The sequence below is a fragment of the Rhinoderma darwinii genome, chromosome 1 (genome assembly GCF_050947455.1).
Source record: "Rhinoderma darwinii isolate aRhiDar2 chromosome 1, aRhiDar2.hap1, whole genome shotgun sequence".
In the NCBI taxonomy this organism is placed as follows: domain Eukaryota; kingdom Metazoa; phylum Chordata; class Amphibia; order Anura; family Rhinodermatidae; genus Rhinoderma; species Rhinoderma darwinii.
In genome coordinates, this window is record NC_134687.1 from 137,159,269 (window position 1) to 137,182,913 (window position 23,645).

The following is a 23,645-nucleotide window of genomic DNA, read 5'->3' on the forward strand; positions in this document are numbered from 1 at the left end:
TCATTTAAGAGAATGTCTGTGTTAGTAAGTAAATACCCATTAAAAAAAAAACATGGTTATGCTGTTCCTCTGTTATTCCTTCTGAAAATGTATACATATATAGATATCTGGTGTGTAGGGAACCCCCTGTTTAATAAGGGAAGTAGCAACACCCGGTGTCTGTTCTATATTGAGCACACCATCTCATAGCCAACATTAGGTATAATCTTGGTAATTCCATTTGGCTGTTGTATTTGCAGTATATATCTTTGTAAAAACACAAACAGAAAAAATGGGACATGGATATCATCAAAACCACAAAAAAGGCAATACTTACTAGGTAGGTGGGTGGGTGAAAACCCGTTCCCAGCAGGACGCAGACAGATCAAAAAATGCTGCAGAAGGAGTGTACATTAAATAGTGATAGCCCCTCCCACTAGTCTTGAGGGGAGTGGCGAACTAAGTGCTCAAAGGTGTGCGATAAATGAGTGTCAGTGTTAGTGTAGTGCTAGGGTGTAAATATATGGTATAAAAGAAATATGTATGTATGTATGAAAGTGTCAGAACTGTGTGATAATGTAATAGAAATAAGTAAATAAATGTGATGAATAGGGGTCAGTGCTGTGAATAGTACATGGGGTGTCAGTACTATGTGTAATACGTGGAGGGATAATGCGCTGGTCGTCAGGCACGGTGTATCTTGCCGAATAACAGCCTATTTGTAACGCCGCTATTGTTAGCTAAAGCGGGCTGCTCTGCATGCCAAACCAAACGCCAGCACATCATGCCCTCCCAGCATATAAGACCTGGCTGCGTCCTGAAAAAAAGTAGTATACATAGTAAAAAATATATCCATGAAACATGGGGTATTAGTTGTTATTTTGGCCAAAATACGCAAAGCTCGCAACCCAACGTCAAGGGTCCCCAGTGCCTTGCGAGTCCCTAACTAGAACTTTACGTTCCTAATTTAAAAACACAAACAGAAAAAATGGGACATAGATATCATAAAAACCACAAAAAAGGCCATACTTACTAGGTATATATCTTTGTAAGTTCACATCTCATTTTTACTGTATGTCTACCGTGCACGTTTTGACATGAAAACTAGTGTCAAAACATGTACCACAGCGTGTACATTGATTTCTATGGTCTGGTCAGGACGGATGCCCTAATGGCGTAGTTTGTGCATACGTTTTGTGTTCTTACGTTCCATCCTTTTTTTTCCAAGTCCTGAAAAGCGTAATCTACTACGCTTTTCAGTACTTTTCTAAAACGTATACCACACATATAGGTTTTTATTTGTAGCGAAGTCAATGGTGTTGTATGCAAACCCTATGTTTGCATATGTCGAATGTATATGTTTTTGTTACCATATATGGGAAATCAGAAAGATCAGGTGACAAAACAGTGCCCCCCCCCCTGCCAAACACCTCTGGAAACACTGCAACCACTCGCTACTACTGCCTTTATATTTATGCTTTACAAAGCTTTATTGATTTGGCTCACGAACAAAAAAGTATACGTTTTTAGAAGTTAGAACGTACTCAAACGTATAGAAATGTATACGACGTATACTACAAAAAAGTGAGCGTATGTTAGAATACGTTTTTCTAATTTTCAAAACATATGCGTTGCCTTATATCACAAACGTGTGCACAAAACGAGGTGTGAGCTGAACCTTAGATTTTGAAGGTACTTTTGCTTTTATCTTTCCATTTGTATTTTTATCATTATGATTTTGTCGGATCTGAAAATACTTCTGTGTCGAGGGGTATGTAGTGAGCGATTACCCTCTGGTTTGCAGAGTTTTTCTTTGCTAACTATTTTGATTTCATCATTAATAATTAGAATTTATGATACTTGTACTTAGATGCTTCCCAAGATTGTTGTTTAAAGAGGCTCTGTCACCAGATTTTGCAGCCCCTATCTGCTATTGCAGCAGATCGGCGCTGCAATGTAGATTACAGTAACGTTTTTATTTTTTAAAAACGAGCATTTTTGGCCAAGTTATGACCATTTTTGTAGTTATGCAAATGAGGCTTGCAAAAGTACAAGTGGGTGTGTTTAAAAGTAAAAGTCCAAGTGGGCGTTTATTATGTGCGTACATCGGGGCGTTTTTAATACTTTTACTAGCTGGCCGTTCTGATGAGAAGTATCATCCACTTCTCTTCACAACGCCCAGCTTCTGGCAGTGCAGATCTGTGACGTCACTCACAGGTCCTGCATCGTGTCGGACACATCGGCACCAGAGGCTACAGTTGATTCTGCAGCAGCATCAGCGTTAGCAGGTATGTCGATGTAGCTACTTACCTGCAAACGCTGATGCTGCTGCAGAATCAACTGTAGCCTCTGGTGCCGATGTGTCCGACACGATGCAGGACCTGTGAGTGACGTCACAGATCTGGACTGCCAGAAGCTGGGCGTTCTGAAGAGAAGTGGATGATACTTCTCATCAGAACGCCCAGCTAATAAAAGTATTAAAAACGCCCCGATGTACGCACATAATACACGCCCACTTGGACTTTTACTTTTAAACACACCCACTTGGACTTTTGCAAGCCTCATTTGCATAACTACAAAAATGGTCATAACTTGGCCAAAAATGCTCGTTTTTTAAAAATAAAAACGTTACTGTAATCTACATTGCAGCGCCGATCTGCTGCAATAGCAGATAGGGGTTGCAAAATCTGGTGACAGAGCCTCTTTAAATGCCTGTTTTGGGTAAATTAGACTGTCTGAACCTGTATGCCCAAAAGTGTGGTAAAAAAAGATGTACAGATTCATCAATGTGTTACCTATATCTTTACCTTATAAGTATTATTCGTTTTGTTCTTTAATACCCTAAAGTATTATTTCCAGGCGGTCTTTGAAGCCTATATGTACTTGAAACACTTTACAATTGGTATAACTAATCTGTTCCAAAATTGTAAATGTTTTTTCTGTAGATATAGAGCTGAGAGTGATACACCGCGGGTGTGCTTAGATTGGTGTTGTTAATGTCCCTGGTAAATTATGTCTGCCAAGAGAGGCATCAAAATTGTAATGTCTTCATCAACCATCTAAATAGGAACAATACGTTTTCATTCACCATTCAGCATATTTAGAAAATACAAAATGAATGGTGAACAGCAGAGATAACTGTTTAACTTGTATATAATTGTGAAAAATAATAATACCTCAGAGGAACATTGTTTTAAAGACCAGCGTGAATGTGGGAAGACTAATTTTAGCTGTTGTAATTGAAGTTGCTATGATTCATTAGAGCTCCTGATGTAAAGGTAAACCGCACAGGGAGATTTCCCAGAGTTTCTTGTTCATAGTGTTTATGTTGTGTTTTAGATTGAAATGTACTGTTTTCTAAGAAAACCGATCAAATTTAATTGACCGCTTAATTTAAACATAATCATTAAACTGGACATTCTGTTTATTCTGGCTTTAACTGTTTACCTTTACATATTGCTTCTGTGGCATGTTTCTATCACGCAAAACAAGTGACACAAGGATGGAATAATGTACAGGACCGCCATGTATCCAAAAGGGAACTTTTTAATTTTTTTTGCTATATTGCCCTATTTATTGAGCAAACCAGAGATATTAACCAATATAATGAATCCGCCTAACACTTACATACTTGTCACTGGTTGATTTAATAATAATAATAATAATCTTTATTTATATAGCGCCAACATATTACGCAGCGCTTTACAATCTAGAGGGAACGTAAACAGACAATATCAGACATTACATAGGGACAAAGCTAATTTACAATTCAGACAGGAGGATTCAGGACCCTGCTCGCAAGAGCTTACAATCTATGAGGAAATAAGGGAGACACAAAGTGTAACAGTGTTTGTTCAGTACACTGGTCCAGCCATCTTTTATACACATGGGGTGGTACACATAAAGCTGCATGAGCCGGTCACCAGCCAGTATCTGTGTATGACGGACATGAAATGCAGTACGGTGCAAGTGTGAGGGAATCTTATTCTGACAACTAATGGGGCCAAGGAAAGGAATAAGACTAGGGAATGTTATAGGCCTGTCTAAAAATATGTGTTTTCAGGGCACATTTAAAACTGTGGATATTGGGAATTAATCTGATTGCCTGGGGTAGCGCATTCCAGAGGACTGGTGAAGCACAAGAAAAATCTTGGAGACGGGAGTGGGAGGTTCAGATGGAGGATTTTAATCTAAGGTCGTTGGCAGAACGTAGAGTTCGAGTAGGCTGGTAGACAGAGATGAGGGAGGAGATGTAAGGAGGTGCAGCACTGTGGAAAGCTTTGTGGGTGAGAATAATAAGTTTGAATTTTATTCTGAAGGGGATGGGCAACTAGTGTAGTGATTAACACAGGGTAGAGGCGTTGGTGTAGCGGTTGGTCAGAAAGATGAGCCTGGCTGCTCATTTTATTTGATTGGTGATGTTAATGTCCCTGGTTTGATTTGATTTTACTTTTAAACTAGCCTAAAATAGTTTCATTCTGACACTCATATCATTCTCTATGGGACTGCTGGAGATAGCCGGTGTACCGTGCTTGGCAATCTCTGGCGGACCCTTAGAAAATTAATGGAGTGGAAGCGTACATGTAAGACCAACGCTCCATTCATTCAGAGTACTCTGGACCCCCATTTTCCTGATCAGTGGGTTTCCCAGCAGTGGGATCCCCATGGACCAAACACTTATCACATATCCTATCCTGTAGATAGAGTACAAGTTGATGTGGTTGGATAAATGCTGTCCTGTAGATAGATTACAAGCTGATGTGGTTGGATAAATCCTGTCCTGTAGATACATTACAAGTTGATGTGGTTGGATAACCACTTTAACAAAGTATTCCTGTGGCCCACCCACCCATTTGAATATGTGATCAAATGCAATATAGCGATGTGTATTGGCTTAACGGGTATTTTATTTTAGCGGTAGCCGCTCTGTGCCTGGCCCTTGTTAGTCACATGATCTCTATTCTGACTATCCACATCCTAAAGCGTCTGCTGTAGGTACTGGAAGTCAGTGTCTCAATGCAAGTCTATGAGAGCCTCGAAAAAAGTCTCTTAGACTTGAACTGAGACACTGACATCCAGTAAAATTAAGATATTTGTAATGTATATCACGTGACCCAATGACCCAACAGATACAGAGCGGCTACCAGTACAATAAAGCACCTGGTAAGCTAATACACATCAGTACATTGCATTTAATCACATTTTCAAACAGTGGGAGGGGGGGTGGTATCGCAGGAGTGCTTCTTTAAGTTACAACTCTGAGTATCAGAGAGAGAATCTAGCAGCCAAGAACAGAGTGTCTACCGGTAAAATTAAGCTCTTTGTATGCTTAATACACATTACTACATTGAATTTAATCACACTTTGGATTCATATGGAATCTAACAGTAAAAAACAAAAGGTCTGTGCATGGTATCTAATGGAAACTACTTTCATAATACGTTGCCATTATGGGCCACAGCCTAATAATATTGATCCGTAGGGGTGCCATGAGCCTACCTACAGGCTCGGTGCACAAAGCTGTGCTGTGTGTATATGAGGCCCTTAACCTAATTTTTTTACACCACCAAAAAAAACTGAAAAAAAACCAGTTTTAGTATTTGCTTAGTATTTATTTAATTGTTTAATGTATGTTCACAAAATGTAACTTACTGACCTCACAGTACAACACTTTCCTAACATTACACTATTATTCTTCAGCAGCTTGTTTTAAGCTGTCTAGTTGGTTTTATGCATCTGTAGATATGTCGCTATATTGCTCGATCTCCTATTCTTTGTGTATGTTTTGTATTAGTGTATCTTTTGTGATGCTTATGTTCTTTTCAGGATAGGGTGTGGGCCAACGTAGGGAAGAGTCTAAATTGCATTATTGCCATGATAGACAGACTACTTGAACAAGGAGAAAGCACAAAAGATATCAAACCTGACTCTTCAGATGAAGATCTCATCACATCGCACATAAATGGTAAGATATCATCACGTGGAAAAAAAAAACCATCTTGTTCCAAGAATAAAGGAGTAGAGTACAATGGGTTTACCCTGAGATTATTTTACTGTAGCCAGGAATTGTAGTATTATTTATCCAGTGACATTATACTGGAGTTCCAGATGTACTGGTCATGCTGAATAGGATCAGCAGAGACGGCATAATGCAATGTTTTCATTTTAATGTTAGTCATTGTTTCATTATCACGAATTATTCTTAGCAGCTTAGAGCTCATTCAGACGAGCGTGTTCCGCGTCCCTGTGCTGTGTTGAAATAACGGACAGCACACGGACCCATGCAAGTCAATAGGCTATGAAGACACGTGTGATTTTTCACGCGGCGAGTACCCATTGCGTGAAACTCACTGCATGTACTATGATGCTGCGTTATTGCGGACCTTGTCGTCCAGTGAAGTCTATGGATGCGTGGAAAACACGGACAGCACACAGACGACATCAGTGTGCTGTCTGTGTTTCACGCATCAGTTGCTAAACAAATGCAGAGCAAGTGCTTGCAGAGGAGAATCATGGACGTGAAAAATGGATGTCACATGCAAAGCACGCTGATACGAAATGGAAAGCACACTGATGGCACACAGACATGAAATTCAGGAACTATGGTCTGTTTTTTGCACACGCAAATCGGACACGCTCGTGTGAATGAAGCCTAAGACAGACAGCATTAGGCTATGTTCACACAGAGTTTTTTGCAGGCGGAATTTCTGCCTCAAAATTCTGTTTGGAAGTTTGAGGCAGATTTTCCTCTCCCTGCACGCTGATTTTCGCTGCGTTTTTCACAGCGTTTTTCGTCCGCGGCCATTGAGCGCCGCGGGCATAAAACGCTGCGAAATACGCTTTCTTTGCCTCCCATTGAAGTCAATGGGAGGTCAGAGGCATAAACGCCCGAAAATAGGGCATGTCCCTTCTTTCTCCCGCGAGGCGGAGAAAACCGCCCCTGCCTCACATTGATATCAATGGGAGGCATTTTCAGGCCGTTTTTAACGAGTTTTGAAGGCATTACCCGTTTTTAATCCATTTTACATTGCCCACTGTTAATATACCTTATTGGACATTGTTTTTGCAGTGGATAATTCAAGAAGGTGATACTGATGTTGCATCATAGAGTGATTGAGGAAGGGTTACAGCTTGTGAAACAAATTAAACTATTTTCTATGTCTGCCTTGACTGCCATGTATTATTACATTTCCCAGTCCGTCCTGTTATAAAAAAATTTTGAATGGCTGGCATGTATTGCTACGTATCTCCTGACGCAACCACTGAAAGGGAAATGTGTGGCCAAATGAAAATTTCCCTGGTCGATAACAGCGTATTATCAGTTATTCCAAGACCCGGAATTGCGTCAATCAGCTGATCTCGAGGATGGCTGTCTTTAGAGTAGGTTTTGTCCTCCTGAGACAACCCTTTTAAGTACAGAAAAATGTAATTAGTTTAGCAATACTCAAAAATCCCAATAGTCAGCAATTTTTGAAAGATAGTCTCTTAGTAGTTTGAATTCCGGAATTGTCAAACATTTGGAATTTGAAGTAACAGCAGTGGATGCCAAGGTAGCAAGAAAGAGTGAAGACTTAATTTATTCAAAGAGAGATATTCATCAAATTTTATTTTTTAAATGAATGTATTAATAGATGTGTTCAATAATTTGTAAAATAGACCTTTTTGGGAGCTCATCTGGTCCCATGGGTAGACAGATTATCAGAAGTTTATGTTTTGTACTACTTGCTAACTTAACCAGTTCAGGACCGGGCTATTTTGAGCCTTCAGGACCAGACACCGTTTAGCCCTTTTTAGCACGTGTTAGTTAAATGGCTATAAGTTTTTTATTTGTTGGGCTAACAACGTGATTTTTGCAATGTTTTTTCCGTAGACAATGCAGGTTTCTTTTTTTTTATCCTATTTATACACATCCTTTTTGCTATTTTAGAATTTTTCGTTTTAGTTTGAAAATAATAGTAAAAAAATAATCTTTTTTACGTTTCAGCTATTTTTTTCTGGTAATAACATAGTTTTACCCTAAAATAGACCCTTTTATTTGTGATCGTCATTGTCTACCGTAAATTTTAATATATTACATGTCTATATTAGGGTAATTGGGTCTGCGCTAGCGTTACAACAATGATTGGCGGGGGGGAACGTTTTTTTTTGCGGTGGGTATTTTATGTGTATTTATTATTACATTTTTTTGCACTTTACTTTACTTTTATTTTTTTATTACTATGGTCTGTCCCTCAAAGGTCAAAAAAGACCTTTGGGGAACTTTATATATTTTTTTCTTTCTTTTATAACATGTTTTTCCACTGTAACTGGAGCTGCACGGCAGCCCCAGTTACAGGGGAAATCAGCCCTCTCATAGTGACGATTGTCACTAATAAGGCTGTGCTGGGTCTAGTAAGACCCAGCAGCAGTCTGTCACTAACGGCACCCGGCGATCATGTGACCAGTCACATGAACTCCGGGAGTAATAGAGACAGCGGCGCGGCCGCTGCCTCTATTCCTATACACAGCCTTCATTGAGCGCTATGTAAAAGTGATTGGAGCAGACAGACGCAACGAAAGCTGCTTCTAACCTCTCCTCAGGGTCCCCGGCAGTCACTGACAGCCGGAGACCCGACATTCAGCTGCCCGATCACTCGGGCAGCAAGTTAAAACCCGAGCCGTAAAAAGTCTATGGCTCTGGTTTTAAGGACCCTGACCGCTGGCCGTAAAAACACAGCCAGGGGTCGGGAACCAGTTAATAATAGTATCTTTATTTTCATTTTTAATTTAAATCTATCTTGTTACATGTAAAAACTGAAATAGCTCTGCATATTACATAGTTACATAGTTCGTACAGTTGAAAAAAGACACATGTCCATCAAGTTCAACCAAGGGATGGGAAAAGGGAAGGGACAAATTTCTACACATAGGAGCTAATATTTTTATGTTCTAGGACATTATCTAAGCCTTTTTTAAAGCCATCTACTGTCCCTGCTGTGACCAGCTCCTGCGGTAGGCTATTCCATAGATTCACAGTTCTCACAGTAAAGAAGGCTTGTCGCCTCTGCAGGTTGAACCATTTTTTCTCCAGACGGAGGGAGTGCCCCCTTGTTTTTTGAGGGGGTTTTACATGGAACAGGATTTTACCATATTTTTTGTATGTTCCATTAATATATTTATATAAATTAATCATGTCCCCCCTTAGTCGTCTTTTTTCAAGGCTAAATAGGTTTAGTTCTTCTAATCTTTCCTCATAACTTAGATTCTCCATGCCCCTTATTAGATTTACTGCTCTTCTTTGTATTTTTTCTAACTCTAGGGCATCCTTTCTATGAACTGGAGCTCAGAACTGAACTGCATATTCTAGGTGAGGCCTCACTAATGCTTTGTAAAGTGGTACTATTACATCCCTGTCCCGCGAGTCCATGCCTCTTTTAATACACGACAATATCTTGCTGGCCTTAGAAGCAGCTGATTGACATTGCATGCTGTTATTTAGGCCTCATGCACACGACCGTATTTTTTCACACCCGTAAATACTGGCGTAAATACGGGTCCGGTGTCACACGTATTCCACCCGTTTTGCACCAGTATTTACGAACCTGTGCTCGTAAATATGGGTCCGGTGTCACACGTATTCCACCCGTATTTACGAGCACGTTTTTGGCAGCAAAATAGCACTGCACTAATCGGCAGCCCCTTCTCTCTATCAGTGCAGGATAGAGAGAAGGGACAGCCTTTTCTGTAATAAAAGTTAAAGAAATTCATACTTACCCGGCCGTTGTCTTGGTGACGCGTCCCTCTCTTCACATCCAGCCCGACATCCCTGGATGACGCGGCAGTCCATGTGACCGCTGCAGCCTGTGATTGACCTGTGATTGGCTGCAGCGGTCACATGGCCTGAAACGTCATCCAGGACGTCGGCCCGGATTTCGAGAGGGACGCGTCACCAAGGTAACGGGCGGGAGACCGGACTGGAGGAAGCAGGAAGTTGTCGGTAAGTATGAACGTCTTTTATTTTTATTTTTTACAGGATAGGGGATACATGTCTTTTGTTTATGGCAGAGCGGGGAGATACCTCCCCGCTCTGCCATAGTTTTCATTGTAGTCCCGGCGGTAGTTACGGCACTGGGCTGTGGCCTGCAGACCGGGTAGTCCCCTGACCTCGCCTCACCTCGCAACGCTCCCGTAATCACGGGTGAACACACGCAGCCACCCATGATTACGGGAGCCCCATAGACTTCTATGGGATGCCCGTGCCGTTATTACGGCATGAAATAGGGCATGTTCTATCTTTTTTAACGGCACGGGTACCTTCCCGTGAGCAAACGGGAAGGTACCCGTGGCTAACAGAAGCCTATGAGCCCGTTATTGCGGGTCGTAATAACGACCCGCAATAACGGGTGTTTTTACGGTCGTGTGCATGAGGCGGCCGATTAGTGCAGTGCTATTTTGCTGCCAAAAACGTGCTCGTAAATACGGGTGGAATACGTGTGACACCGGACCCATATTTACGAGCACGGGTTCGTAAATACTGGTGCAAAACGGGTGGAATACGTGTGACACCGGACCCGTATTTACGCCAGTATTTACGGGTGTGAAAAAATACGGTCGTGTGCATGAGGCCTTAGTTTATGATTTACAAGTACACCCAGATCCTTCTCAACAAGTGACTCCTCCAGTATAGCTCCTCATAGGACATATGATGCATGCAGGTTGTTGGTATTTACTGCCTGAAGATAGAGTCGTACACGCGCCGTGAGGTCTAACAAGCACACAATTGTGCTGACCGGCAGATAAACAGTGAAACAATAACTATATTGAAAGAATTGATAATCCCTGATGATGTGTCACTTATGTATGTGGCACTGAAACGCGTTGGATTGTCTGTCAGTCAGTGAGGGGAGTTAGTAGAATATATCGTAAGGGGTGAGGTGTTGCTTGGTGTCTGGAATTACACTACACTATCACATCAGTACACCTCTCCTCATTACTGACTACCTCATCTGAGCCTGTTATATTGTACTTAGGGCTAGGATAGCTCATTTTATCAAATAATTCAAATAAACTAATATTTTAATCGTTCTATCTTCAGGCAGTAAATATAAATAATTAACAGAACGGAATATTCTATCATTGTGCTCAGGTTGTTGGTACCCAGATGCATAACTTTACATTTATCTACTGTAAACCTCATTTGTCAAGTGGACGTCCAAACACTCAGTTTGTTTAAATCCACTTGCAATTCACGAACATCTTCCATAGACTGAACATTACTACACAGCTTGGTGTCATCTGCAAATATAGAAATAGTGCTATTAATCCCATCCTCTATATCATTAATATATAAGTTGAATAATAGTGGTCCCAGCACTGAACCCTGGGGTACACCACTTATTACCGGGGACCATTCAGAGTAGGAATCATTTACCACAACTCTTTGGATACGTTCCTTGAGCCAATTCTCAATCCAATTACAAACGATACTTTCTAAACCTATAGTCCTTTATTTACCCATTAGACATCTATGAGGGACAGTGTCAAATGCCTTTGCAAAGTCCAAAAGCACTATATCCACAGCGGCCCATCTGTCTAGGCTTCTGCTCACCTCTTCATAAAAACAAATCAGGTTGGTTTGACAGCTTCTGCCCTTAGTAAAACCGTGCTGGCTGTCACTTATAATACTATTTATTGTCACATAATCATGTATATAGTCCCTCAATAGCCCCTCAAACATTTTCCCCACAATGGATGTCAAGCTTACTGGTCTATAATTACCCGGGGATGACCTAGAGCCCTTTTTGAAAATAAGCACCACATTTGCCCTGCACCAGTCCCTTGGCACTATACGAGTCACTAGAGAATCTCTAAATATTATGAAGAGGGGGACTGAAATAACTGAACAAAACTCCTTAAGAACTCTAGGGTGCAACCCATCTGTTCCTGGGGCCCTGTGTACCTTTATTTTGTTTAATTTAGCTTGGACCATATCTACATTCAGCCAATTCAGTAAATCAACTGATATATTAAAGAGGCTCTGTCACCAGATTTTGCAGCCCCTATCTGCTATTGCAGCAGATAGGCGCTGCAATGTAGATTACAGTAACGTTTTTATTTTTAAAAAACGAGCATTTTTGGCCAAGTTATGACCATTTTTGTAGTTATGCAAATGAGGCTTGCAAAAGTCCAAGTGGGTGTGTTTAAAAGTAAAAGTCCAAGTGGGCGTGTATTATGTGCGTACATCGGGGCGTTTTTAATACTTTTACTAGCTGGGCGTTCTGATGAGAAGTATCATTCACTTCTCTTCAGAACGCCCAGCTTCTGGCAGTGCAGACACAGCGTGTTCTCGAGAGATCACGCTGTGTCGTCACTCACAGGTCCTGCATCGTGTCAGACGAGCGGGGAGACATCGGCACCAGAGGCTACAGATGATTCTGCAGCAGCATCGGCGTTTGCAGGTAAGTAGCTACATCGACTTACCTGCTAACGCCGATGCTGCTGCAGAATCAACTGAAGCCTCTGGTGCCGATGTGTCCGACATGATGCAGGACCTGTGAGTGACGTCACAGATCTGCACTGCCAGAAGCTGGGCGTTCTGAAGAGAAGTGGATGATACTTCTCATCAGAACGCCCAGCTAGTAAAAGTATGTATTATAGCTAGAGATGCATTTACTTTTCTGCTGGATGTTATTGGAAACAGTCAACTCATTTATTGTCAGATAATGGAGTGGAACAGTGCTGGACAGTGGATGGTGTAAAGACTTTACTTCCCACAATGTAAATCATCAGAGCAAGTTCTGTGAAGACACTGAACCAGCAGGGGATACTGGGAGACTTCAACTATGAAGCATGCCGAATGTAAATGCAGTATTTTAAAGCCAAAATCAGGAGTGGATGCCAAGAAGAGAAGAATATATCTTTTCATTACATTTTACCTGTGTTTAGGATCCACTCCTGATTTTGCCTTCAAAATACTGATGCAAAATACTAACCAAATCTGTAGTGAACGAGGCTGCATGCTGGAATTGCACATGCTGTTATTGTGGCATTTTTTTCAGCCAAACACAGGAGTGGATGCAAAAGAGGAGAGACATATCAGTCTCATTTATAGCTTTCCTTCTTTCTGGATTTTCTCCTGGCTTTGAATCAAAAACGGCATCAAAATGCATGTGTGATTCCTAATACAGGCTGTAAATTAGATCAATAAATGATAAGTAATGCAATGTATTTACCATGTGACTGACATTTTTATATAGAGTCATTTGATTTGATTAACTGAAAAATGGTTTTCTAAGTTGGACATGGCCTTTAAATTTACCATTGCTGTAATGCCAGCGGTTGTACTCCACAAGCAAAGTTACAATGTTCATGATCATATCTCTCAAGGACCAAGACACTTATAAAAGAATAATACAACCGCATTGTTTTCGTTGTGGTTAATAGATATGAATGTCCAAAGCTAACAGCAGGATTTAGGGCTCTTTTACATGGGGAGATGTTCGGCCGGACGAGTACTCATACGAATGCTCATTCCCAATCATTGTCCTGAATAAACGTGGCCTCAATCAGCCAACAAACGAGTCAACGCTTGTTTGTTGGCTGATCACATCTTTTATGCAGCCCAAAAAATTATTGTTTGTCAGCAGCCCATCTCACTGTGTAAGCAGGGAATGTGCTGCCGACAAGATGCAAACCGTATTGGGACTGAACGATCAGGGCCGGCCTCAGGTTGGATGGCAACCTGTGCAGGACTCTCTATTGCTGCGATTCACAAATCCAAAATTAACCACATATATAGACACACAAATACTGGTACATATACACTGTACATACATAAAGGCACATATTCAGACATACAGGCAAACATATATACACATACAAATGGGTACATATATATATATATATATATATATACACACACACACACACACACACACACACACACACGAGGCACTTGTATATACATACATACACACTAGTCACTTATATATACATACACAGAGACATATATATATATATATATATATATATATATATACACACACACACACACACAGACCCATATATACCCACACAGGCACACATATTCAAAGTACAGATAATATAGTAGTATGTAACACCACAGATAACACGCAGTAATAACTCTCCTAGTATAGATAATGTAGTAGATGTTACATGCAGTCCTATGTAACAGCGCAGATAACACACAGTGATACATCTCTGAGTACAGATAATGTAGTAGGTGTTGCCTTCAAACCTATGTAATACCACAGATATCACACTCTCATAACTATACCCATACAGGCACACACACGCACACACACATATATATATATATATATATATATATATATATATCTACACACAGACACACACAGAGAAAAATATACACATACAGACACATATGTAGACACACAGGCACATAGGCACACATAACAGACACATACTGGAACATATACACACATACACAGACAGAGACGTATGTACACAGACACATATACACAGATACATATAGTCACACATAGACACTTACCATCTCTCCTTGCTGAAAGGCTCACAGGTTTCTTGCAGGGACGGGCTATGGGTGGAGTGTCCTTCTCTCATCTTGATGCTTCTGCTCCTGTTTCCTCCATGTGTGTAACGAGGAGTAGAGGACATAGAGCACAAATGACGTGCCCAGCGGCACCCCCTACATGAGGAGCGGCTGCAGCGCCCTGTGTACTCGCACAGGTCACACAATCCAAGGCCGACCCTGGGAACGATCATATTAACAATCGTTCGTCCCCCATACTGAGGATCATTGCTCCATGTAAAAGGAGCTAACATGACATGTTATCGTCGATCAGTGCACGTTATCGGGCAGGAAATCTGCCCGTGTAAAAGGCCTCTTAGTCCTGATCAAAGTGACCTACAATGACCATAATATAAGGTCTTTTACAGCGTGTGTTTTTATAACATTGTAAAAAAAAATGCCCCCTGCTCGACTGTGCAAAGATTCACTGTAGGTTTACACCAATGGCTTATTATTTGATAATATTTTGACTGATTATGATTCTCTATATATATTAAACCACAAGGTCTCTGTGTCAGAAGGATGTGTATACAGCATTTCTTTTGTTAAGAAGAATATATGACAACAATATATCTTCATGGTTCCTTTCTGATGACAAGTAAATTACATGCAGCGGAGTGTGGAGAGCCACAAGTGGTTTTGGTCAAGGTCAGGGGGGGGGGGGATAAATAGATCCAGGATCTCTTTCATTCAGTGGCTGACAAAGTTTCTGCAAATACTGTACTCTAAGCAGCAGAGAGGAATGACATCATACTTATACATACCGTAGCTACTGTTCCTATATTTTTATTACTTTACTGTTCCATGTCACGAATAAGTCCATAAACCCAGTGGTATATATAGACCTAATTATTTCTGGGAGATACCAGCATGTTAGATCATTATTAAGGACAGGATACACAGCTTTTATTTTCATAATCCCTTTATCAGTGACTTCACTTCAATGCATCCAAATGCGGAAAAAGAGCTTGATAAGAATAGAAAAAGCAGTAAAGTATGTGACTTGTAAGCCAGTGCCACCTATTGATGCTTTATATAATAGCACAGTATTGCAGTGATACATTTTATACTCATGTTAAAAAGGAACAGTCGTAAAAGCATGGTCTTTACTGAAGTTTAAAGGGGTATAGCATAAAAGTAAGGCTTCGTTCGTTGCGTTGGGACTCCGTTTATGGGATCCATCTGACCTTTCCGTCAGGGGAACCCGTGAACGGAATCCAATCTGAAACAAAAGGAAACCATAGGTTTCCGTTTGTATCACCATTGATTTTAATGGTGACGGATCCGGTGCAAATGGTTTCCATTTGTCACGGTTGTTTAAGGGTTCCGTCGTTTTGACAGAATCAATACCATAGTCGACTGCACTATTCATTCTGTCAAAATGACGGAACCCTTGCACAACGGTGACAAACGGAAACCATTTGCTCCGGATCTGTCACCATTGAAATCAATGGTGATGCAAACGGCAGCCTATGGTTTCCGTTCGTTTCAGTTTGGATTTCATTTATGGGTTTCCTTGACGGAAAGGTTCCATGGAACCCATGAACAGAGTCCCATCTGCAGATAACGATGATGCTAGAAGCCCATCTCCCTGCAGTGTGCTCAGTCCGGGAAATGCGGCCGACCTGCGGACCGTATATCACGGACTGAACACGCTCGTGTGAATCCGGCCTTACGTAATTATTTATTCGGTTAGGGGATAAATAACCCCCCTGCAATTTTGTAAGGACTTGTTCACACCATATAGCAGATAACCGGCTGCAAAAGTTGCATGTTCTGATGCAATAATAGTGAGGTTGTTTATTGTAGGGTGTTTTTTTTTTTTGTTTGTTTTGAGCAGTTACTGCTGAAATCTGCATTGCAGTACCAATTGTAAAAAAAAAATAAAATTGGTTGCATTTTTTACTACTGAGTCAAGGGGCAAAAATACCAACACAATGTCAGAGATAAAATATGATGTGGTTTAACAAAAACACGTTCCTGCTCGACAAAACCAGTGAATGGGAGATAAATCGAATTTATTGTCGCATTTATCCACTGTACAAAAAAAATATATTAAAAAAAAGCATGAAAATGACTTAAATGCAGCCGTTACTATTTGTCAACGGATTTTACCTGCATGTTCTTCCCATTATTGGTGCTGTGCCTCTAACCTTATATGCATATGTGCTTTACATCTTTTTCTTATTTGCAGCAACCTTTAGCAAGCAGTGACATTTCAGCTGTAAAGTAAAAAAAAAAATCCTATTAAAAGTTTTTATAGAGCAAAGCCCACAGTCTGGGATCTTGTGTCTGATCGAAGGAAGAAACTTGCACTTTGTAGCAAGGATTAGAGCAGAGAGATGCTCCTCTCCCTTCCAGAAAAATAATTGCAGCAAAACCAGGGCTCACAGGTTTTGGTCACTTAATTGCATCTGTTGGGATTTTATCATATTATTTAGAAACCAATTTACTGAGTTTATCTTCTGCCTGAAGAGCGTAGATCAGAATTTGTCCCTTTAAGCTTTAGCAATAAACTGTCATCCAAGTGAAGCTGTTTTTTTTGTTTTTTTTATTAAGGCCTTTAGGTAATAGTGAGGTCACGGCATGCAATTTTATCATAAAATGGTGGGTATAAAAATTTTGAGTGTCTGTACATGACAGTCTTTTACTATTCTGGTTTATAAAATGTGTCAAGCTTCTGAGTAAACATGTCAGTTACATAACATATTACAGCAAACTCCATTAAAAACAGAGCTTCTCCGTGAAATTGTTAATTAGGGAGTGATTTGGTAAGCATGGCCTGAAAATGTTCAAGTCGTTGCTTAGCAACAGATGCCACAGGGAATTGGTGACACCTAAGTGTTAGTTGCGCACATTGATATACACCAGCAAAACTTACTCCGCAGCACTAGAGGGGGGAAAAGATGGCTGCTGAACCCCAACATTGAAGCAGGAATATTTTTATGTAGTTATTTAGTGTTTATATGTGGACTTTGAAAAACTCATAGGGAAGATCTGGCAGGGAGTCTCATCTACCTATGATAGCTGTTCAAGAGGAGCTTGGAGGCGAAAACATTCTTTACCATTAGGAATTTGTAAGGTAGAATTACAAACTATTGAAAAACTATACACAAAACTGTATTCATAATTTATTAGAATATTGATTACATTCCAAAAATTATGTGTTTTTAAACATTTCTTGAGATGTGGTGTTTTTGTTTTTGGAATTTTGAAAATGGAAAATCAGTACAAGTAGTACAAGATGTGCTGAAATGTATTTACGCTATGAATAAGAGATTCGTAATGTTTTAATTGCCATGCCTTCTTAATTTTTTAGAAAAAGTTGGAGCAATCCTCAGGGACTTAAAAAAAACAGAAGAGATTTGAAAGACTTAAATAACAGAAGAGATGTTAAAGATCCTTGTAGGTCTAAATTAGGCCTATTATTTGTTGGTTTTCCAGTCTACTCTCCATGGTTAAGACATGGAATGAGTATAAGGGTATGTTCACACGACCTCTTTTCAGACGTAATGGAGGCGTTTTACGCCTCGAATTACGCCTGAAAAGACGGCTCCAATACGTCGGCAAACATCTGCCCATTGCCTGCAATGGGTTTTACGATGTTCTATTCCCACGAGCCTTTATTTTACGCGTCGCTGTCAAAAGACGGCGCATAAAATAACGGCTCGTCAAAAGAAGTGCAGGACACTTCTTGGGATGTTTTTGGAGCCATTTTTCCATAGACTCTATTGAAAACAGCTCCAAAAACGGCCGTGAAAAACGCGAGTTGCTCAAAAAACTTCTGAAAATCAGGAGCTGTTTTCTCTTGAAAACAGCTCCGTATTTTGAGACGTTTTTGACTCGGCATGTGAACATACCCTTATACTGTCTTACACCTCTTGCACAAGACCAAGATCGGGCCGTGAAAAACGGTCCGAGTTTCGGCTGAATTTCCCGGCCCGACCACAGTACAGGTGAACTGGACTCATAGACATTTATGATGCTAGGAGTCTTCATTCCTGCGGAACTGCGCTTTTGTACGGAACAAAATTATACAGTACGAAACAGCAGTTCTGTGGGGAGTCAGAGACTCCTAGCATCATAAATGTCTATGATGGCAGGAGTCCCATTCGCTTGTAACGCGGTCGAGCCGGGAAATCTGGTCGACGCACCGACCGTTTTCACTGGCCGAACTCGGTTGTGTGCAAGAGGTGTTAGATGTTTTCTTTCCGCATTGGTTGAATTGCCTTTAGAAATTTGATTTCTATCCGAATTTCAACTAGGAGTATCAAATTATACAGAAAAGGCATATATACTGTACATCCTATTCAGTGCCTAATAGATAAACCTTCATTTGCAAGTTACAACTAGATAAGTAATAGTGAGTATTTTTTGTTTAAAAAGTCTGTCCCATAAAGGTAGCATTTTCATGTGCACCATTAGGGAATGTGGACATCATAGTGGGGGACCCCGTGTTCGGTACCCAACTCTATGAGCCAGAGTGGACCTAGCCAGGCCAGTTATTATAATTTTGGCCATTCATTGAACTATACTATCTAATACTAAATTTTCTATGTAGCTGCCCACCACAGCTGGTTTCTGAAGCCAGACCAGGCCAGATTCAATTTAAATAGGGCTTGTCCTGATGAGACAACCCCTTTAGCGATTGTGTACAGATATTCATTTTCATTATATTGTCATCCTGCTCTGCATTAAAAAGTCTGAGGTTGCTCCTTTAAATCTGTTACAATCTGTTACATATTAGCTTAGCAATGGGCAGGTGCTCCAGAGACACTTTAACAAGCATGGGCTACTGTAAGATCTGAGGTCAGATCTCAACGGAAACCCGGTGTGAATAGAAATGGTCTATAATCAAGATGTGACTCAAATTGAACTTCAGTACTTGCAAAATGTTCCAACATTGCATGTAGATTATATCTAAATATAAACTGTAAATTATGTTTAAAGGTGAACGTAGACTTTATTGAATGCTAAAGTGTTAGACTTTATTGAATGCTAAAGATTAAGCCAAAAATCCAAGGATATACATATATAAATAGATTAATATATACAGACAAACATGCCTTGAATAAATCAATTAAAAAAAACAGAGATCTACAACCAGCCTCATCCACGCCTCCCTACAATCCTGTTCACATCAGCGTTGGCTTTCCGTTGAGGGGTTCCGTCTGAGGTTTCCATCGGGAGAACCCCTCAACGGAAAGGCAAACTGAAACCTTAGCTTCCGTTTGCATCACCATTGATATAAATGGTGACGGAAACATTGCTAATGGTTTCCGTGTGTCACCGTTCCGTCAGGTTTCAGTTTTTTGACAGAATCAATAGCGCAGTCGACTGTAAAGTTTCCGTTTGCCTTTCCGTTGAGGGGTTCTCCCGACGGAAACCTCCGACGGAACCCCTCAACGCTGATGTGAACAGTCACGCTTAGTAAATATCCCCTTATGTGTTTGATGCCGATTTAACCTACAAGACTATAGAAAGTGCACAAATGATTGTAATTGTGTTATTCTTCATTCTTGGTCCACATCTGATATTCACTGCTTTGCAATTGGAAATGAAACTTGGTGAACAGCTGGTATTCTATAATTCTCTTAATATTCAATGGTAAGCGTGACTGTCAGTAACTGGTTGCGGCATCTAACGAATTCATCTGATGTGATGTCTATCTTTTAAATGCAAGTTTGCATAATATTTTTATGTATTCAGTGTTTTCTCAGCATGGCAGAAGAGTGCCTCGTTTCATGATGTTCTCTTTCTGTTTACTTTGATCACTCTCCTTTTTTCTATCATGCAGAAGACTGGCATGAACAGCTCTACCCTCTGATAATTACACTAAAAGACTGTGTAGCTGAAGTAGTGGATAAGGCAAAGACATCAATGACTTTTGTTGTTCTTCAAGAACTGGCATGTGGTTTGCCCCAATGCTTGCGCCTCACCTTCAGAAGAGACGTGGTTTTCAGCCAAGCAGTAAGTTCACACTCGAGAATACTGGCAGTGTGTACAGACTCCCATTCATTAGGCTCCGAAGCAGAAAAATCAAGAAATTAGTGTAGCAATTTTATTATACTATACTGAGGGGTAGATTCCTATTATTCCAAGGGGTTAGCAGGTCACATAAAGTATTTGTACAGTCTCTGCTATGTCATATCTGCATTTCTAACAGAAAAGGAAAAAAAATACTTGACATGAATAATGTATGATTGGCCATTTATATAATTTTTGGGATATAACCTTTTTTTAATTTATTTTTATTAATGTAGCCATGTGAGGTCTTGTTTATTGTAGGATAAGCTGATTTTTTTATTTTTTTTTGTTACACCATTTTTAGTGTAAATGTATATAATTGGCCAGCATAAACAGGTCTTAAAGTGTAGCTAAACGTTTAACAAACTTCTGACATGTCATAGTGACAGATCAGAAGTTTGGATTGGTGGGGGTCCGAGCACTGAGACCACCACCAATCACTAGAACAAAGCATCTGAAGAGCTCGTGTGAACGCTCAGCCGCTTCGTGTCTGTTCGGCTTTTTCTGGAAATGAATGTATCTGTGTAGGGACTCAATAGAAAGTCTATGAGCCCGTACGCCGATATATCGGCTTTCCGGAAAAAGCCAAATAGACACGAAGCGACTGAGGGCTCACACGAGTGCTTCAGCTGCTTCATTCTAGCAATTGGTAGGGGGTTTCCATGCTCTGACCCCCACCAATCCAAACTTCTGACATGTCACTATGACGTCATCAGTTTGTTAAACATTTAGCTACACTTTAAACCTGCATTCTTTGTTATCTACATTTATAGTGCAGTTCAATGTAATCTGTTCACTGCAAGAAACCAATTCAGGTTGGGGTTAGACTGTGTATAGTTCATTTTTATGGGATTACTGACAGGAGGTATGTCTACCATCATGATCACTGTTTTTTGTCATATGTCTTCAGTTCTGAAACATTGACATAGATTTTTGTGAATGATATGAGCAGCTCTTCCCCATTTTAGTAATGAAGAAGTTAAGGCTTCAGGTTATACTTTAGTGGTCATGATAGAAGTGTGATACTAAGGTTTTTTTCATCATGTAAGATCACAAGGATATATAGAACAATACGGTTAACCACATTCCAACCAATATATATATCGGTGGCTTTAGATGCTAGTGCAGGCCCGTAATATAGAAGGACTAAAGGGGCAACAAGAAGCTCACATTGAACATGCTCTCTCATGCCAACATCTGATTCTCTTTTTTATGTTTCAGCTTTCCGGATTGATTTGTGGATTTATAATTCGGCTGCATTCAAGTTTACACAATCGGAGCTTTCTGCAACAACTTCACACTGTGGGGTTACTAGTGCAATATGAAGGTCTACTGAGTACATATAGTAAGTATTACTACCATGTATACTCACCCACGATTTCCAGTAACACTAGCTGCCCAAGGAAAAGGGCACTATTCATTCAGAACAGCTGTGGATTATATATTTGTTGGACCATTGCCATCTCTGCATTCACGTAGACAGAAACCTTGTATTTGTTTGCATATGTGTATAATTTGTATACTTGCTGAAATAATTGTTGATAATTTGCAAGATGACTTAACATTCGAAAGCCTCAGGTTCTAGATATAGATCTATCCCACAATTGTTTGTTTTGGCATTGATTAGTAATGTCTTGGCAGATTTCCATTTACTTGTGTCGATAAAGCAGAGATGCTCTTTGGCTCTCCACTCTGGCCAAGAGATGGGGGCTCCTGAACATGCCCCCTCTATTACCTCCCTAATAGGGTAAATGAAAAAAGGATTTTCTAAACTGGACAACCGCTTTAATAGTTCAGTGAGTGTGTGGAAGCCGTGTACATCTATGTAGACTTCTGGGAGTCTGAAGGTTTTGCCAGAAAACTGTGGGAGACCAATTTTGAAAAAAAAAAGAATGTTTTGTATGCTCCTACCTACCGTTCCATGCCTAGAAGACAAAAATCTAAATTCTTTAAGCTTTTTCCTAATTATCCTTCGATAGCTTTACTAAATACATAACTGTGTGTGTTCCTCTTATGAATTGATGTTCCCTATTTTAGCTCAAATCCACTACTCCTTTTGCCCTAAAATTATACATTTGCATTAATACTATATTTTACTATACTGCTCCTTACAGGGATTTCATATTATTGTTCGGGTACTAATCAGTCTCAACCGGCAGGGATAATACGCTGAGTTCGTACGAAAGGAATCACACCACACAAAGTCTGGTATAAAGTTCCTCACTCAGCATCAGGAGAGGCGTCACTGATTTATTACACACATTTGTTCTATATCCCCTTTCTCCTGGGGGTGGGTACATGTTATCACACTTTTATAAAAGCACGTATCACTGTAAGCCTCTTGTTACTTTGTGTCATCCTTGGATAGGTTCACCCTTATCTGGTCCTTTAGATATGTCTTCATAGTTCATAGTTTGTTCATACCAGGAAGTGACTTGTTATTTTATTAGTGCGTAGTCCCTGTTCAGGGGCCATCTTGCCACGTATACTTATCTAATCCTATTACTATTGCTTCATCACAATTATGTACACAACTCTATAGTCTATATTTTATTAAAGAAAGAAAATTATTATAAACATTAACTTCTGTCCACTCCATCCTTCACAGTCCCCCCTTTTATCATTATTTTCTTCATTTCTTAACCTAAGTGTGTCCGTGCTCTGGGAAAGGGGAGTAAAAGGATTTTTTCACCAGTTTGAGACGAGCCTCCCCTATTAGGAGACCCCCCTTTGTAGCTGGACTTAAAGAGTCGGTGCACACCCTACACTATCTATTCATCTTCAGAACAATAGTCTCGATAAAGGGTGGTTGTTTTCATGGATGGAGTTGGTAAAAGTCCTTCAATTTCTGAAGAAAACATAAAAGTGGGAGTTACTTCAGTTATAGTTTTAGTCATTAATTTCTTCATACATGGTAATACACAACAAGCAATAACTGCGAAAAGCACTAGAAAAATTAAGATTACAATCCCAATTTGGGCCAGAATTTTCTGCCATCCGGTTAACCATGAGAAATACTGATCCCATGGGTCTGTGAAACCTGAATTTCGTTTTAATTCCTCGGATAAAGAAACAATCTGTTTGATTG

General features: G+C 40.1%; 1 protein-coding gene across 4 annotated transcripts in view; it reads left to right on the forward strand.

The window, feature by feature from the left end:
- INPP4B (inositol polyphosphate-4-phosphatase type II B) overlaps positions 1-23,645 on the forward strand; it is a 622,734-nt gene that overhangs the window by 541,640 nt on the left and 57,449 nt on the right. For all 4 annotated transcript variants that reach the window (XM_075860411.1, XM_075860409.1, XM_075860408.1 and 1 more), the window contains 3 exons: positions 5,806-5,944; positions 20,328-20,500; positions 21,779-21,902. In XM_075860411.1, coding sequence (XP_075716526.1) covers positions 5,806-5,944; positions 20,328-20,500; positions 21,779-21,902 — 436 coding nt within the window. The remainder of the gene's footprint in view (positions 1-5,805; positions 5,945-20,327; positions 20,501-21,778; positions 21,903-23,645) is intronic.